This window comes from Chiloscyllium punctatum, chromosome 18 (genome assembly GCF_047496795.1).
Source record: "Chiloscyllium punctatum isolate Juve2018m chromosome 18, sChiPun1.3, whole genome shotgun sequence".
NCBI classification, from domain to species: domain Eukaryota; kingdom Metazoa; phylum Chordata; class Chondrichthyes; order Orectolobiformes; family Hemiscylliidae; genus Chiloscyllium; species Chiloscyllium punctatum.
This window is the reverse complement of record NC_092756.1, coordinates 102035971-102053745: the sequence shown is the minus strand read 5'-3', so window position 1 is coordinate 102053745 and position 17775 is coordinate 102035971. Positions and strand designations below refer to the sequence as shown.

Here is a 17775-nt window from a genome sequence, read left to right as displayed (position 1 = left end):
GACTTTGGGACAGGCAGCAGAGGAAAGTGCCTGAGCAGAGGCTGATAGCTAACTTCAGTACCCATAGGGAGGGCCTCAACTGGAACCTTGGGTTCATGTCACATTACAGGTGATCACCATTGCACTAAACACGCACATATTCCTACACGCACATATTCCTACACACACGCACTCTCACATACACACGGACACAGGTACACACAGACGGACACACAGACAGGTACACACAGACGCGCACACAGACACCCACACACACCCTTATAGACACACACTCCCACACGCACCCCCTCACAGACTTAAGACACTCTGCATTCCCTACACACACACATTCTTACATCCACAACCCCCACCTCAGACAGACACACAGACAGACAAAGACCCACATGCACACATATATTTTATGTGGTGAATTTGTACTTGCAGAGTTACATTGCACTTTGCTCAAAAACTGCATACATTCATGTAGAACTCTGAGCTCAAAAACTGCATGAATTTATGTAAAACTCCATTCTCTCACTTTTTAGATTAGAATCAATCTAAACATCAGGTCATAGACAGAGAACACAGGGGGCTAACACCTTCAACATATTGTGTAGCTAACCCGAGAATGCAACTTTTTAAAAAAAGGTTTTGTGATTTACACATGAAAGAAGTGAAACTATCACTGTATTCTAACAGATGAAAGGCTTAACAGACAATTTTTCAATGTATAATTTCAGTTACATCACACTGCAAATTTTTGCTATAAATTCTGTGTTACGATCGAGCCCTCCACTATCACCTGATGAAGGAGCGTTGGTCCGAAAGCGAGTGTGCTTCCAATTAAACCTGTTGGGCTATAACCTGGTGTTGTGTGATTTTTAACTTTGTACACCCCAGTCCAACACCGGCATCTCCAAATCATGACTACTATGAGACAGTAACTTGACACTATAAACAATATTTAAAGCACCTTTGCCACAGAGTCAAAGCCATTTCAGGGTTGATCATTACTTAGCATTAATATATTTAGTGTAAAATTATTTTGGTGCCAATTGCTCAGGTGAAAACATATTTCAAGAACTATAAAGATAATACTTGCAAATCACAAGTGACCAAAAGGTGACCATGAACAGTTTTGTCACTTTGCTCTCAGAAGGATGTTATTAAACTGGAAAAAGTGCAGAAAAAATTTGCAAGGATGTTGCCAGGACTCGCTGGTCTGAGTTGTAGGAAGAATTTTACTTTAGAGCGTAGGGGGAGGGGGATCTTATAGAAGTCTATAAGATCATGAAAGGCATGGATAGGGTGAATGCACTCAGTCTTTTTCCCAGGGGTGAGGAATCGAGGACTAGAATGCATTAGATTAAGATTAGAGGGAAACAATAAAAGGGAACCGGAGGGGCAACGTTTTTATAGAGAGTGGTAGGCATATGGAAATGAGCTGCCAGTGGAAACATTTGAGGTGGGTACATTAACAACACTTAAAAGGCATTTGGACAAATACATGGATAGGAAAGGATTAGAAGGATATGGGCCAAGTGCAGGGAAATGGGGTTAGCACAGATGGACATTTTGGTCAGTATTGACCAGTGTGGGCCAAAGGGCCTGTCTCCGTGCTGTTGGACTCTATGACTACAAGTAATGACAACTGATCTTCATTGACAAGGACTGAGTGAAAAATTAAGCAAGACAAGGGAATGGGATCCATGTTGAAAAGAATAATAAAAGGAGACAAATAAAGGGAAAATGTAAAGCAGATCAATCACTCTAACATCTTCAGAACTGTACTCGAGGTCATATTTCTAACATAGATGTAACTCATTAAAATGTTGCAGCAGATTTTATAGGCAATTGAAAAGTCAGGGGTACAGACTGGAAATGTCAGCCATAGTTTCTGGGTTAAGTATAATTTGTAGTCCTATGTTGAAAAGTTGAACAAATCACATTGAATAGCAACATCAAAAAGAAGCAACTCAATAATAAAAATTCACTCTAAACTCTTGACTGTTCAAACGGGGCTTGTTTTAGGAGTAATAACTTAATAAAACATTGTTCAGATTACCTTTAACAATGGACAAGAATGTTATAGGTAATGTTCAGCAAATAATCAGTGATTTCTTTAAAAATATAATTCAATCTATATGTTATAAAGTTTATTTGCAAGGTTGGCATTTCTTGCCCTGTTGTACCCTTGAAAAAATAGCAAATATTTTTCTTCTTGAACCAATGCAATTGAAATGGTGCCATTTGGAGGAAGTCAGCAGCCTTTTCGAGCCATCAACATGCCTTGGAATATCACAGGGGCACCATGAACTTCGGCTTCTTGAACATTTTTTTCTTTGCAGCCTTGAGCCGAAAAGCCACATTAGCGATGTCATCTGTAAAAGACTGGGTATACAGCATAGTGATAGAGATTATCATTAAAATCCAGTTTCATATGGATTACATAATTCATGCCACTTACTATAGCTTGAATAATAAAAGCCTGACCTGCACAAAAGCCCTTCAGTTCATTTATCGCTAAATCTCCAGCAGAAACTCCAAATACCCTAACTTTCTGCAGACGAATAGCCAAATATATTCTGTATCTCATTACTACTGTATTTATCAACATCCCTCTAAGGTTATTTCAAGCAGTCTTCTTTTCAAATCTTGGTGAGATCACCCTAGACTATTGAGGAAAGTAGAGGTGAAAACTGCTGAGTCTAATATTCTTAGACAAAAGGAAGTAGTATCTAAAGATCGTAATCATTTTAAAAATGGAGAAAAAAATGTTCCAGATAGGCTGATGACCCCAATGGTGATGGAACAATCTGTAAATACAATAATCTTAACTTGCAATTCAAAAAATATAGATTGAGCCAGGAATCCTAGTTTCACGTTTCAGCCCCTCCTCCAGGAGTGTGTAATAAAATCTCTGAATGCATTGATTAGAAATAAATAGAATACTTAGCTGGTGGATTAGCTCAGATGATTAGAGCATGATGATGATAATAGCAAGGTCATGGGTTTAATCCCCATTCTGACCAAACCTACTGACTTCCAACCGGGACTTCAATATTTGCCCTCTTGTAGCACAGTGACAGTGTCCCCACCCCTGGACTGGGACACCTAGACTCAATTCCCACCTGCTCCAAAGATATGTAGTAACAACTCTGAACATGTTGATTAGAAAATAACTTACTTTCTGTTTTAAAAAAAAAAGCAGACCCATGGGTTTCTTGTGGCATGTCCTTACCTCTGAACAGGAGACCTGCACTCCAGTCCCATTTGTGCCAGAGGTGTGTCATACCATCCCTGAATAAGTTGGTTAGGGAATAAGAAGCAAATCCACTGCAATGGGATGAAGTGCTTTATTTCTGTCTCCAACTCCGTTTTGAATTAGGGTATTCTCTCTCTACCTCCCCTTCCCTCTTCACTTTTTAATCGGCTGCATTCCTCACAGAGGAACCTCGATTATCCGAATACCAATTATCCAAAAATCGGATTATCCGAAGTAGATTGAGGTCCCGATGGAAACATTTCATCAAAGTCGTGTTTCCAACAGTGATCGCGTCTTTTGTTTACAGTGATTAAACAGGCACTGTCTCCAAATGACTGACCTCCTGCCCTCTCTCTCTCCCCACACTTTTCCTGGAGTTCGACACAGGGGTGAACCCTAAACCCCCTTCCCCAGATAACATTGTCTTGTACAGGGCAAAGGTGGAACCTGTCACAAAAAGTTGCAGTAAAAGGTTGTGTGTGTGTGCTATTTGGAGACTTACCCCACAAAGGCTACTGCAGCAGAATTGTTACTGGTATCCAGTCCAGCTGCCACAGAGAGGGGGGCGAATGCCTACGGGGTTGGGGAGCGGGGGGAGTGGTGTTGCAGAAGCGGGTCACGGGGGAGGTGTTGGGGGCACGTTTGGTGTTGCACAGGTCAGGTGCGAGCGAGGGGGGTGGGGGGAAGTGTTGCACAGTGTTGGGGGCAGGGATGGTGTTAGACGGGGTTGTGGTTGCGGGAGGTGTTGGGGGCGGGGGGGCATATTGCATGGGAGCAGGGGGGCGGGGGCTGGGCACTGTGTGCTGCTGCAGTCTCCTGAACGGGGAGCAGACTTTAAAATCTCCGAGCCCCAGAGGAAAGGCATTTGATCGATTAACCGAATAATCAGTTACCCGAACAAAATTCAAATCAAATTCCAATAACCGAGGTTCCCCTGTATATAACTGACTACATGGGTGATTACTTATTCATTAAAAGAAGAGGGGAAAAACGAAACAAAATGTAATGGTGATTTTGGGGGTTGGAAAGTCACTCAGTTGAGCGTGACGGCAATTCTGACTATAAAAGAAAATTATAATTTAAAAAATAAGGTAGACCCAGAGGGCTCTTGTGGCATGGTGGGAGTATTCCTCTGAGCCAGGGAGACTATTACAAAATAAAACACCTTGGCCATAATCAGCAGGAACCCTCCACAGAGGTGATTATTTTAAACAGACAAGCCACTGAGAACAAAATCCCTGCAGTGACTCTTCGACAGAAGAAATGCTCGCCCGATTATTATATGGTCCTCAGCCAGAACTGGAAAGGAATGGGAATAGATACACTGGCAATGTCATGCAGGACTCATCAACACAGGTGCGAGGGGGAGCCTCCTGACTCAGAGCAGGGCAGAGGGGATGTAAGTGATAATGCGTGCCTTTGAGAGATTTGTTTAGTTGTATTTTTTCTTTCAGAGGGGTCTTGTCAATCTCTTGGCAAGCTGTCTGTACCATGGAAAGCGAAGTAAAAGTTTTTAAAAAAGTTAACTAAAAGAAGCATGAGTGGGTGGAGTCAGGCTCTCACAAATCCAAGGCTTTACTTTTGCTTTCTGTTGAAGATGTTGGGGTTTATAGAGTTTAAGCTGCTAGACTGATTGATTGAGTGTTGTCACATGTACCAAGATGCAGTGAAAGGTTGCTTTGCGTGCTATTCAGGCAGATTGCACCGTACATCAGGTTGGCAGAACAGAATGCAGAATGCAGTGTTACAGTGCAGAGAAGGTGCTGAGAGACATAGGAGAGGTCCGTTCTAAAGTCTGATAACAGCAAGAAAGAAACTGTTTTTGAACTTGTTCACACGTGTATTCAAACTCTCATATTTTCTGGCTGATGGAAGAGGGTGGAAGAGACTATAACTCGGGAGGGAGAGCTCTTTGATTATGTTGGTTGCTTTCCTGAGGCAGTGGGAAGTATAGACGGACTCAATGGCTCAACGGCTGGCTTGCATGATGGACTGGCCTGTATTCATGACTCTCTGTAGTTTCTTGTGGTCTTGGGTACAGTAGTTGCTATACCACACTGTGATGCATCCAGATGGAATGCTTTCTATGATGTATCAATAAAAATTGGTAAGTCTTTGTGAACATGCCAAATTTTCCTCCTGAGGAAATAGAGACTTTGTTGTGCTTTCTTGATAGTCTTGTTGACATGGGTGATCTTAACTCTCAGAAATTTGATGCTCTCAACCATCTCCACCTCACCACCATTGATGCCCTCCACATTATTTCCTGAAGTTAATGACCAGCTCCTTCATTTTTCTGACTTTGGAGAGATTATTGCCTTTACACCAAGCCGCTAAGCACTTGATCTCTTTCTTGTGTTCTGTCTTGTCATTGTTTGAGATCCAACCTACAAAGATGGTGTAATCAGCAAAATTGTAAATGGTGTTGGTACAGAATTTGGCCCCACAATCGTGATTGTATAAGGCGTAGAGCAGGGTACTGAGTACATTGCCTTGTAGTGCACCAGTGCTGAGGATTATGTGGAGAAGGTGTTGTCGCCTATTCTTACTGATTGCAGTCCTTGGGTCAGGAAGTCAAGGATCATGTTTCAGAGGGGGGAACCAAGACCTAGGTCTCAGAGTCTGGAGATCAGTTCTACTGGAATTATGGTGTTAAAGGCAGAATGGTATTCAACTCTCTCCCCTGCTGCAAAAAACTCGAGCTCTCTCTCTGCTGCGAGATTAATTGTTTTCGTGCTCCTTTCTCCTGGACTGAAGAAGCACGTGATCAAATCTGCTTTGCTGAATTTGCCAGGGGTGTGTTTATAGGATTCTGCTTTATTGAAATAGTGGAGTAGTAGTTAAATAATATTATTTTATTAAGTGTTTTGCCAATTCTTTATTTTTGTTTGTATTTTAACTGTGGTATAAGAACAGAATGTGTTTTGCTTCAAGCCCAGCAATTTGACTAATCCATTCATGCCTAGAATGCAGCAACTTAGACTTGCCTTTAATAAGATAAAAGGTTATGGTATAGGATATCTGCTTGGATGTATTTTGAGGGGGTTTGTTCTAGTCCATAACATATGATAATCCCTACATAGTTCATCGGAGTTATTAATTAACCTCCCGTGGAGCTTACGGAGTATGTGTTTCCTTTGTAACAGGCAATGGCCTGCCCAGCTGAGCCCTTTACAAAACAGACCCTGGGGAGAACTCGTGTCACAATGGTAACACCCCTGCCTGTGAGCTAAGAGACCCATGTTCAAATGCCACCTGCTCCAAGTATAATAGCATCTTTGAAGAACTGATTAGAAAATATTTATAAAGCAAAGGTAAGGACCCTTGTTTCAGTGCTGGTGTCCCCATCTCTGGACTGTGGAGACCTGGGTTCAAGTCCCACCTATTCCAGTGGTGTGTCATGTCTGCAAGTTGGATTAAAAAAAACTAAAAAACTCACCTAGAATTTTAAAAAAGCAGATTCCAAATGATGTGACTTTACCTTCCTTTGGTTTCAAAAAAAATTCTGCAAAGTAGGAAAGGTCTGCAGAATGGCCTGTCCTGGGTTGGGACTAGCCTCTGTACGCCAAGATTAATGGCTCTATTTTGGTATTCAACAGTAAATTATGCTTTTTCCAGTTGGGTTAGTAATGACAGCGCACTTATTTCAGATGAAAAGCGAATGAACCAGAGATGATACAAGGAAATGTTTCCACCCTGAATTGTGGTGATTTGAAATAAACTGCCTGAAAGGATGATGGATATTGAAAAACTTCCAAATTGCAGTTTTAGAAGAAATGGAGAAATATTTGAAGGCAGTTGTTGACATTTCTGTTACCATCCATTCTCTGAGCTTTTGCATTACTCCAACTCAGTCTGAAAGTAAGTGTTGAAATGAGAGAGAGAGAGAGAGAGAGAGAGAGAGAGAGAGAGAGAGAGAGAGAGAGAGAGAGAGAAAGAGGGACAAGCAAGTGATATACAATAACCAGACATCTCAAACTGCTGCTTGGCACCTTGGTGCTTGGTACTTAAACCAAATGGAGTTTTAAACAGAAGAATAAATTTAATAAACGGAAGAAATAATCTGATGATTAGAGAATAGCAATAAGTTTAGCTTCAGAGGAAGCCTCGAACAACAATAATTTAGGAAATAATGGTTCTTTCAGTGGCTAAGGTTTTCTTGGAATTGGAAGAAGTCACTTGAGATGGTTCACTGAAGGTGAGTAAGGCAAAGCTTTTAGAATTGGCAGATAGGCTGAAGTTTGAGTTGTATTCATCCATGAGGAAACGGGAGATAATGCTAGCAATAGGTCAGCATTTACAATTGCCAGGAATGCAATCGGAATCTTTGGAAATGGCTAAAATTCAACTGAATTCATATGAAGCAGTTTGAATTAGAAGCAATGGCAAGGGAAAAAGAGAGACAAAGCAAAAGAGACAGAGATAATTGCAGTGAAACAAAGAGCAAAATAATTAAAATAGTTTGAATATGGAAATGAAACAGTTTGAGTCATGATTGAAAGCAGAAGAAAAAGAAACAGAAAGAATAGCCCCAGCAGCAGGAAGGATTAAAGAGAGAGATTTTGAATTTCAGAAGTTGGCAATGGAAAGTGCAAGTTAACTTAAAATGGTGCAGATAAAGTTAAAAAGAGAGAGTAGTGATTAGAACAATGATGATGAGCTAACCTGTTGTAGCTGAAGGCCTAGTGGGATCTGTTTAAATACATCCAACCCATTACCTGAGTTCAACAAAAAGGACGTAGAAGTCTCTGTCATTTCATTTGAGAAAATGGCTAACCAAAGGAAATGGCCACTGGCCACGTGGGTATGTTGGGTGAGGAGTGGGGGAACCCAGGGAGATAGTGAGGAAAGAGATCAGTCTGAGACTGGTACAGTTGGGAAAAGGAGTAAGTCAAACAGTCAGAACAGGCAGGGACAAAGCCACGGAAGAGACATAACAGGTAAGGCAAATAAACTGAGGGCATGACTGGGCATGGTTTGGGATATCAGAGTAATTACAGAGACATGGCTCAGGGATGGACAGGACTGGCAACTTTGTGTTCCAGGGTAAAGGGACGGCTGGAAAATGGGAAACCTTCAAAAATGAAATAACAAGTGTCCAGGGACAGCATGTTACTATTAGGATGAAGGGCAAGGCTGGTACTTACAGAGAGTGCTGGATGACCAGAAAAATTGAGATTTTGGTCAAGAGAAAGAAGGAAGCATATGCCAGGAATATACAGCAGAGATGAATTGAATCCCTAGAAGAGTATAACGGCAGTAGGAATATCCTTAAGATGGAAATCAGGAGGGTTAAAAGGGGACATGAGGTAGCTTTGACAAATAGGGTTAAGGAGAATCCAAAGGGATTTTATAAATGCATTAAGGTCAAAGGGGTAACTAGGGAGAGAACAGGGCCCCTTAAAGATCAGCAAGTCTGCCTCTATGTTGAACTGTAGGAGATGGGTGAGATGCTAACTATTTTGCATCAGAGTTTACTATGGAGAAGGACATGGACAATATAGAACGTGGGGAATAAATAACGATGTATTGAAAAATGTCCAGTGCTGGACACATTACAAAGCATAAAGGTGGATAAATTTTTGGTATCTGATCAGGTGTACCCTAGAACTCTGTGGGAAACCAGGGAAGTGACTTATGGACACCTTGCTGAGATAGTTACATCATCAGTAGCCACCAAAGTGGCAGAAGACTGGAGGTTGGCTAACGTGGTGCCACGATTTAAGAAAGGCAGTAAGGAAAAGGCAGGGAAGTAGAGACTGGCAAGACTGATATTGGTGATGGGCAAGTTTATTGGATAGAGTCTTGAGGGATAGGATTTACATGTATTTTGAAAGGCAAGGACTGATTAGGGAACTGATTAGGATTAGTCAACATGGCTTTGTATGTGGGAAATTGTGTCTCACTAACCTGATAGAGTTTTTTGAAGAAGTTACAAAGAGGATTGATGAGGTCAGATGTGGACATGATCTACATCGACTTAGTAAGGCATCTGACAAGGTTCCACCTGGTAGACTGGTTTTCAAGGTTAGATCACATGGAATACAGGGAGAACTAGCCATTTGGATACAGAACTGGCTCGAAGGTAGAAAACAGAGGGTGTTGGTGGAGGGTTGCTTTTCAGACTGGAGGCCTATGACTAGTGGTGTGTCACAAGAATCGGTGCTGGGTCCCACTGCCTTTTGTCATTTATACAGATGATTTGGTTGTGAGCATAAGAGGCATGGTTAGTAAGTTTGTAGATGACACCAAAATTCTCAGAAATCAAAGAATGGAGCTCATCCATAGTGATGGTACCAAAACCAGAAAGTACCCAACCATTGTGCGTGGACTATAAAAAAGTCAATGTGATTACAAAATCCAAATCATACCAAAGTCCATGACTGGAAGACTGTATTGAGAAGGCGGGACAAACAACTTAGATTTAGAGGTTGACTTACTCAGAGGATACTGGCAAGTACCTTTATCCGAAAGAGCAAAGAAAATTTTGGCTTTAGTAACACTGAATGGATTTTACTGGTTTAAAGTCGCCATTTGGGATGAAGAATGCACCAGCCACATTTCAAAGACTAAGCAATGAGGTAATTTCAGGATTTCCCATTTGTGTGGTGTACACAGACAATCTGGTGACTTTTAATCACACATGAAAGGAAAATTGGGGCATCCTGTGGAATTGTTTGATTGACTTCATAAGGCAGACTTGGTGATAAACATGGCTAAGAACAAATTAGCAAAAGCCCAAGTCATATTCCTGGGCTGTTCCATTGGACATGGACAGATGGCCACACAGGATGTGCAAACTAAGATTATTGGGGAGTTTTCCATACCCTTGACAAAGAGTGAATTGCTGCAATTCCTGGGTTCAAGGGACTTTGACTGAAAATTCGTACTGAACTTTAGCAGCATCATTGCTCCATTGACTAATCTGATGGATAGGCATTTGATAACCTGAAAGCTGTGTTGACCATCAAGTATTAGTAACACCCAATAATGCAAAGGCGTTCAAGGTGGCTATAGATGCGAGCGATGTGTCAGTGCTGTACTCTTACGAAAAGATGACGAAAGTACAGAGACACCTATTGGATATTTTTCCAGAAAGTTTAATGTACTAATAGTGTGAGACTGAAGGCCTTGAAATAAAACCATCTTTGAATACTGATGGTTCATTTTATTCAGGGGAGGGAGATAGGAGTAACGAGACTGTGACTTTTAAGAGATACATTCTATCTTGTTTCTCTTTATGTAGACAGGCCAACAAGGGGGGAAGCCACATTAGATTTGGTATTGGGTAATGAGCCCGACCAGGTGTTAGACTTGGAAGTAGGTGAGCACTTTGGAGATAGCGATCACAATTCTGTTATGTTTACTTTATAGTGGTAGAAAGGAATGGGTGTATAACACTGGGCAAGAGTTACAGCTGGGGGAAAGGCAATTATGATGTGATTAGGGAAGATTTAGGATGCGGAAGGAAACTGCAGGGGATGAGCACATGAGAAATGTGGAGCTTATTCATGGAAAAGCTCCTGTGTCCCCTAGATAAGTATGTACCTGTCAGGCAGGGAGGAAGCTGTAGAGCACGGGAGCCGTGGTTTACGAAGGAAGTGGAATCTCTGGTCAAGAGGAAGAAGAAGGCTTATATTAGGATGAGATGTGAAGGCTCAGGTAGGGTGCTTGAGGGCTACAAGGTAGACAAGAAAGACCTAAAGAGAGAGCTCAGAAGAGCCAAGAGGAGACAGGAGAAGTTGTTGGCGGATAGGATCAGGGTAAACCCTAAGGCTTTCTACAGGTATTTAAGGAATAAAAGAATGACGAGAGTAAGATTAGGGCCAATCAAGGATAGTAGTGGGAAGTTATGTGTGGAGTCAGAGGAGATAGGGGAAGCACTAAATGAGTATTTTTCTACGTATTCACTCTAGAAAACGACAGTGCTGTCGAGGAGAATACTAAGATACAGGCTACTAGACTAGGTGGGATTGAGGTTCACAAGGAAGAGGTATTAGAAATCTTGTAGAATGTGAAAATAGATAAGTCCCCTGGGCCGGATGGGATTTATCCTAGGATCCTCTGGGAAGCCAGGGAGGAGATTGCCGAGCCTTTGGCATTGATCTTTAAATCGTCATTGTCTACAGGAATAGTGCCAGAAGACTGGAGGATAGCAAATGTGGTTCCCCTGTTCAAGAAGGGGAGTAGAGACAACCCAGGTAATTATAGACCAGTGAGCCTTACTTCAGTTGTTGGTAAAGCGTTGGAAAAGGTTATAAGAGATAGGATTTATAATCATCTAGAAAAAAATAATTTGATTAGGGATAGTCAGCACGGTTTTGTGAAGGGTAGGTCGTGCCTCACAAACCTTATTGAGTTGTTTGAGAAGATGACCAAACAGGTAGATGAGAGTAAATCGGTTGATGTGGTGTATATGAATTTCAGTAAGGTGTTCGACAAGGTTCCCCACAGTAGGCTATTGTACAAAATGGAATGGGATTGTGGGAGATATAGCAGTTTGGATCAGTAATTGGCTTACTGAAAGAAGACAGAGGGTGGTGGTTGATGGGAGATGTTCATGCTAGAATCCAGATACCAGTGGTGTACCGCAAGGGTCGGTGTTGGGTCCACTGCTGTTTGTCATTTTTATAAACGACCTGGATGAGGGCATAGAAGGGTGGGTTAATAAATTTGCAGACAACACTAAGGTCGGAGGAGTTGTGGATAGTGACAAAGAATGCTGTAGGTTACAGAGAGACCTAGATAGGCTGCAGAGCTGGGCTGAGAAGTGGCAAATGGATTTAATGCGGACAAGTGTGAGATGATTCACTTTGGTCGGAGTAACCGGAATGCAAAGTACTGGGCTAATGGTAAGATTCTTCGTAGTGTAGATGAGCAGAGAGATCTGTGTCCAGGTACACAGATCCTTGAAAGTTGCCACCCAGGTTGACAGGGTTGTTAAGAAGGCATACAGTGTTTTAGCTTTTATTAATAGAAAGATTGAGTTCCGAAACCATGAGGTTATGCTACAGCTGTACAAAACTCTGGTGCGGCCACACTTGGAGTATTGTGTACAGTTCTGGTCACCGCATTATAAGAAGGATGTGGAAGCTTTGAAAAGGGTGCAGAGGAGATTTACTAGGATGTTGCCTGGTATGGAGGGAAGGTCTTACGAGGAAAAGCTGAGGGACTTGAGGCTGTTTTCATTGGAGAGAAGAAGGTTGAGAGGTGACTTAATAGAGACATATAAGATAATCAGAGGGTTATATAGGGTGGACAGGGAGAGCCTTTTTCCAAGTATAGTGACGGCGAGCACGATGGGGCATAGCTTTAAATTGAGGGGTTATAGATATAGGACAGATGTCAGAGGTAGTTTCTTTACTCAGAGAATAGTAAGAGTATGGAATGCTTTTCCTGCAACTGTGGTAGATTCGCCAACTTTAAGTACATTTAAGTCGTCATTGGACAAGCATATGGACGTACATGGATTAGTGTAGGTTAGATGGGCTTCAGATTGGTATGACAGGTTAGCGCAACATAGAGGGCCGAAGAGCCTGTCTTGCGCTGTAACATTCTATGTTCTTGCAGATGGATACCGTCACCTTGGTGCCGAGGTATCTGCTCCAGGCAGTGTGTATTTCTTACAGAATAATGATGGACCAAACAAACTAATATGGCACATAGCACCTTACACTTACCTTTAAATAAATTTGAAAGTTATGGTCCAAGTCATCTCCTTACTATATTTGGGGGTAGGGTCTGGTCTGGTCCAAAACACTTGGGTGATTTATATTTAATCGAATCAGGGTACATTCATCATTTAACCTAGAATTATGTTATTCTGTATAATTGCAATCAATGTAAAATTCCGGTTTCAAATGGACTTATTCTTTGTCTATAACTGAAAAGTAAAGCCGTTATGGTTATTATAAAGCAGCACTGCAAAGGTGCTGTCAACAGTGAATGGTCAAATCTGAGAAGCACAGTGCCCTTACATCATTTTTAAAAAGCTTCGAACATCTGGAATCATAAATACAGAGATTATTACTAAAAATAAAGATTTTTTTGCAGCTTTTCATCTTGCACTTATCAGGGCAATTCACTAGAATATCATTTCAAGAGGCAATATTTTATCCAGGTGGAGTTCAAACCTGGAGATGGACTCGCCAGGGTGAGTGGTACCAGATGATTGAATCATAACAGAATAATTAGTATCTATGTTTCACTGCATTGAAAAGGTTACACCAAAAATGACTGCATTGAACTGGCAAGTAAGCCGCTGCAATGCACAATCTGTAAATCCAGTTTTACATAAACAATCACCAATATCAGCATTTGCATGAACTGGTCCTTACCTTAACAACAGATTCTCTATTGCGCTTGGAACTTAATGCCTCATACAAAGGTTGTGCTGTTACTGCATCCTGGAAGAGAGGCCAGAGTGAAAAAAGTCAAACATGGATGCTAGAAATCTCAAAAATAGGAAGTACTCAAGTAACTCAGCAAGTCTGACAGCACCTGGAGAAAGAAAAACAAAATTAGCATTTTAGGTTCTGTGACCCTTCGTCAGAACTAAATGCAATTGGAAACGTATATTTTTGATGCCGAAGACATGTGCTGAGTTGAAAACCAGTTCCTGTTCACACCCTACATAGAACATTACAGTGCAGTACAGGCCATTCAGCCCTCAATGTTGTGCTGACCTGTGAAACCAATCTGAAGCCATCTAACCAACACTATTCCATTTTCATCCATATGTCTATCCATTGACCATTTAAAGTTGGCGAGTCGACTACTGTTGCAGGCATTGCATTCCACGCCCCTCTCTGAGGAAAAAAGGCTCTCACTGTCCACCCTTTCTAACCCTCTGATTATATGTCTCAATTAAGTCACCTCTCAACGTTCTTCTCTATAATGAAAACAGCCTCAAATCCTTCATCCTTTCCTCTTAAGACCTTCCCTCCATACCAGGCAACATCCTAGTAAATCTCCTTTGAACCCTTTCCAGAGCTTCCGCATCCTTTTTATAATGCGGTGACCAGAACTGTATGCAATACTCCAAGTGCGACCGCATCAGAGTTTGTACAGCTGCAACATGACCTCATGGCTTCGAAACTCAATCCCTCCACCAATAAAACCTAACACACCGTATGCCTTAACAACACTATCAACCTGGGTGGCAACTTTTAGGGATCTATGTACATGGACACCAAGATCTCTCTGTTCATCTACACTACCAAGAATCTTACCATTGCCCAGCACTCTTTATTCCTGTTGCTCCTTCCAAAGTGAATTATCTCACACTTTTCCGCATTAAATTCCATTTGCCACCTCTCAGCTCAGTTCTGCAGCTTATCTATGTCCTTTTGTAACCTGCAACATCCTTCTGCACTATCCACAACTCTGTCGACCTTAGTGTCATCTGCAAATTTACTAATCCATCCTTCCACACCCTCATCCAGCTCATTTATAAAAAATGACAAACAGCAGTGGACCCAAAACAGATCCTTGTGGTACACCACTAGGAACTGAACTCCAGGATGAACATTTCCAATCAATCACCACCCTAGGTCTTCTTTCAGCAAACGAATTTCTGATCCAAACCGCCAAAACACCCTCAATCTCTTGCCTTTGTATTTTGTGCAATAGCCTGAAGTAAATATAACCAAATTGTGGTCAGTATCACCAAAGTACTCACCTACCTCCAAATCTAACACCTGGCAGGGTTCATTACCCAGTACCAAATCTAATGTGGACTCTTCCCTTGTTGACCTGTTTACATACTGTTTCAGGAAATTCTCCTGCACACATTGGACAAAAACGGACCCATCTAAAGTACTTGAACTATGGTATTCCCAGTCAATACCTGGAAAACTAAAGACCCCATAACAACTACCCTGTCACTCTCACTCCTATTGAGAATCATCTTTGCAATCCTTTCCTCTACATCTCTGGAACTATTCGGAGGCCTATAGAAAACTCCTAATAGGGTGACCGCTTCTTTCCTGTTTCTAGCCTCAGCCCATAATTCCTCAGTAGACGAGTCCTCAAATGTCCTTTTTGCAACCGTAATACTGCCCTTGATGAATATTGCCACCCCTCCACCTTTTACCATCTTCCTTGTTCTTACTGAAATATATAAATCCCGGAACATTCAATAACCATTCCTGTCCCTGCTCTATCCAGGTCTCCAAAATGGCCACAACATCGAAATCTCAGGGACCAACCCATGCTGCAAGTTCATCAACCTTACTCCAGATGCTCCTGGCGTTGAAGTATACACACTTCAATCCAACTTCTTGCTTGCTGGTGCACTCTTGCTACCTTGAAACCTTATTTTGGACCTCATTACTCTCAACCTCCTGTATACTCATACAACAATTTAGATTCCCGTCTCCCTGCTGAATTAATAAAAACCCAACTGGAGAGAATTAACAAATTTCACCCCCCAGGATATCGGTTCAGATGAAGACCGTCCTGTTTGTAGAGGTTCCACCACCGCAGAAAGAGCCCCAATTATCCAGGAATCCAAACCCCTCCCTCCTGCCTATAGCCATGTGTCGATTTCCTCTCTTTTTCTATTCCTCGCCTCGCTAACGCGTGGCACAGGCAACAAACCAGAGATAACAACTCTGTTTGTCCTCGTTCTAAGCTTCCACCCTAGCTTCCTGAATTTCTGCCTTAAATCCCCATCTATGTCGTTCATGCTTATGTGGACCATGACTTGGAGGTGCTCTCCCTCCCCCTCAAGGATCTGGAAAATACAAAGACATCACGAACCCTGGCACCTGGGAGGCAACACACCATAAGTCTCTCTCGTTCCCACAGAACCTCCTATCTGTCCCCCTAACTCTGCTGTTCCTAATGACTAATGCTCTGCTCCTCTTTTCTCTTCTGAACAACCAGGACTGTGCCAGAGACCTGAGCCCCATTGCTTACCCCTGGTAAGTCCCCCACCACCAACAGTATCCAAAACGGTATACTTATTGAGGGGAATGGTAACAGAGGATCCCTGCACTGCCTGCCGGTTCCCTGTCTGTTCCCTGACGGTAACCCATCTACTTTCTTCTTGTACCTGAGGTGTTACTCCCTCCCTGTAACTCCTCTCAATAACCCCCTCTGCCTCCCAGATGATCCGAAGTTCACCCAGTTCCAGTTCCCCAAGGCGGTTTTTGAGGAGCTGGAGTTGGGTGCACTTCCTGCAGATGAAGTCATCAAGTACACTAGTGGTGACCCTTACCTCCCACATTCTGCAGGAGGAACATTCAAGTGCCCCCACCTCTACTCTCCCGGCTTTATCTTCAGCAAACCTTTTACTTGCTTCTCCTTGTATTATCTCTTGGCATCATCGCCATACATTCATTCTTATCCACCTCTCCAAAGCCTCATCATTTGCAGAAATACCATGCTTTTGCAGCTGCTTTTAGTTCTGATGATGGGTCATAGAACTCAAAACATTAATTTTGTTTTTCTCTCTACAGATGTTATCAGACCTGCTCAGTTTCTCTATAACTTTATTTTTGTTTCAGAGACAAGGGTAAAGCATAGATTGATTGATCACATGTGTAATTGACTACCATGGTGATCAGCCATTAACCATGGTCAAGAGTGTGGTGCTGGAAAAGCACAACCATTAGGCAGCATCCGAGGAGCAGGAGAAGCAATGTTTTGAGCATAAGCTTTTCATCAAGATGAAGGGCTTAAGCTTGAAATGTCGATTGTCCTGCTCCTCAGATGATGCCTGACCAAATGTGTTTTTCCAGCACCACAGTCTTGGCTCTGATCTCCAACATCTGCAGTCCTCACTTTCTCCTCGCCATTGAACGTATTAACACCATGCAGCAAACATTCTTTAACAAAACAGAGACATTCTATAAAGAAGTGTACAAACATTTTAATACAATAGCAAAACAAAGCTTCAATTTGTTTCCATTAGCATCCTTTAATTATCGCCAATCCAAAAGAAATATCACCTTTTTCTCAACTCTTTAGTTTCTTACTCGACAGATAGTTTTCAGTTCTCCATCTAAAAACAGCTTGACTACTTCTATACAAACTCACAGCTTTGGAGACTTCACAAATTAAAAACTTTTGCTCAGGTGACAATTGTTCTTCCGAACTTAATCAGGTAAAATGAGTGGCTTCCTCAGCCATTTCAAATAAATGGTAGCTTAAATTTCTGATTGATAACTGAATTCAAATTTCACCACTTGCTGTGATAGGATTAGAATCCACATGCCCACAGCACTGGCATAGTGCAGTGACAATACCCTTACACCACTGCCTCCCCTAATACAATACTTAACTTTCTTAGTGAGTCACAGATGAAACTACCTTGCTATATCTTCTGAATTAAGATTAATCTCACATGGCTTAGAGACCAGGGACCAAACAAAGCAAACCATCCTCCTAATAACTGCTCAGACATTTCTGTAGAGGCTAGGTAAAAAAGTAGTGAGTGCACTGTTAGACAGGCCACAAGCTGTGCTGTTTGCATAAGCTGTCAAAGTTGATTCAGGATTTTGAAAATAAATCATTCACAGGATGTG

The 17775-nt window shown here is 41.9% G+C and overlaps 1 protein-coding gene across 5 annotated transcripts in view; it reads right to left on the bottom strand.

The window, feature by feature from the left end:
• Positions 1 to 649: 649 nt before the first annotated feature.
• LOC140489444 (circularly permutated Ras protein 1-like) overlaps positions 650 to 17775 on the bottom strand; it is a 111522-nt gene continuing 94396 nt past the window's right edge. For 4 of the 5 annotated variants that reach the window (XM_072589008.1, XM_072589009.1, XM_072589010.1 and 1 more), the window contains 2 exons: positions 13582 to 13650; positions 650 to 2370 (listed from right to left, as the gene is read on the bottom strand). In XM_072589008.1, coding sequence (XP_072445109.1) covers positions 2278 to 2370; positions 13582 to 13650 — 162 coding nt within the window. In that variant the 3' untranslated portion in view covers positions 650 to 2277. The remainder of the gene's footprint in view (positions 2371 to 13581; positions 13651 to 17775) is intronic. The other variant, XR_011963130.1, reaches the window with a different exon arrangement.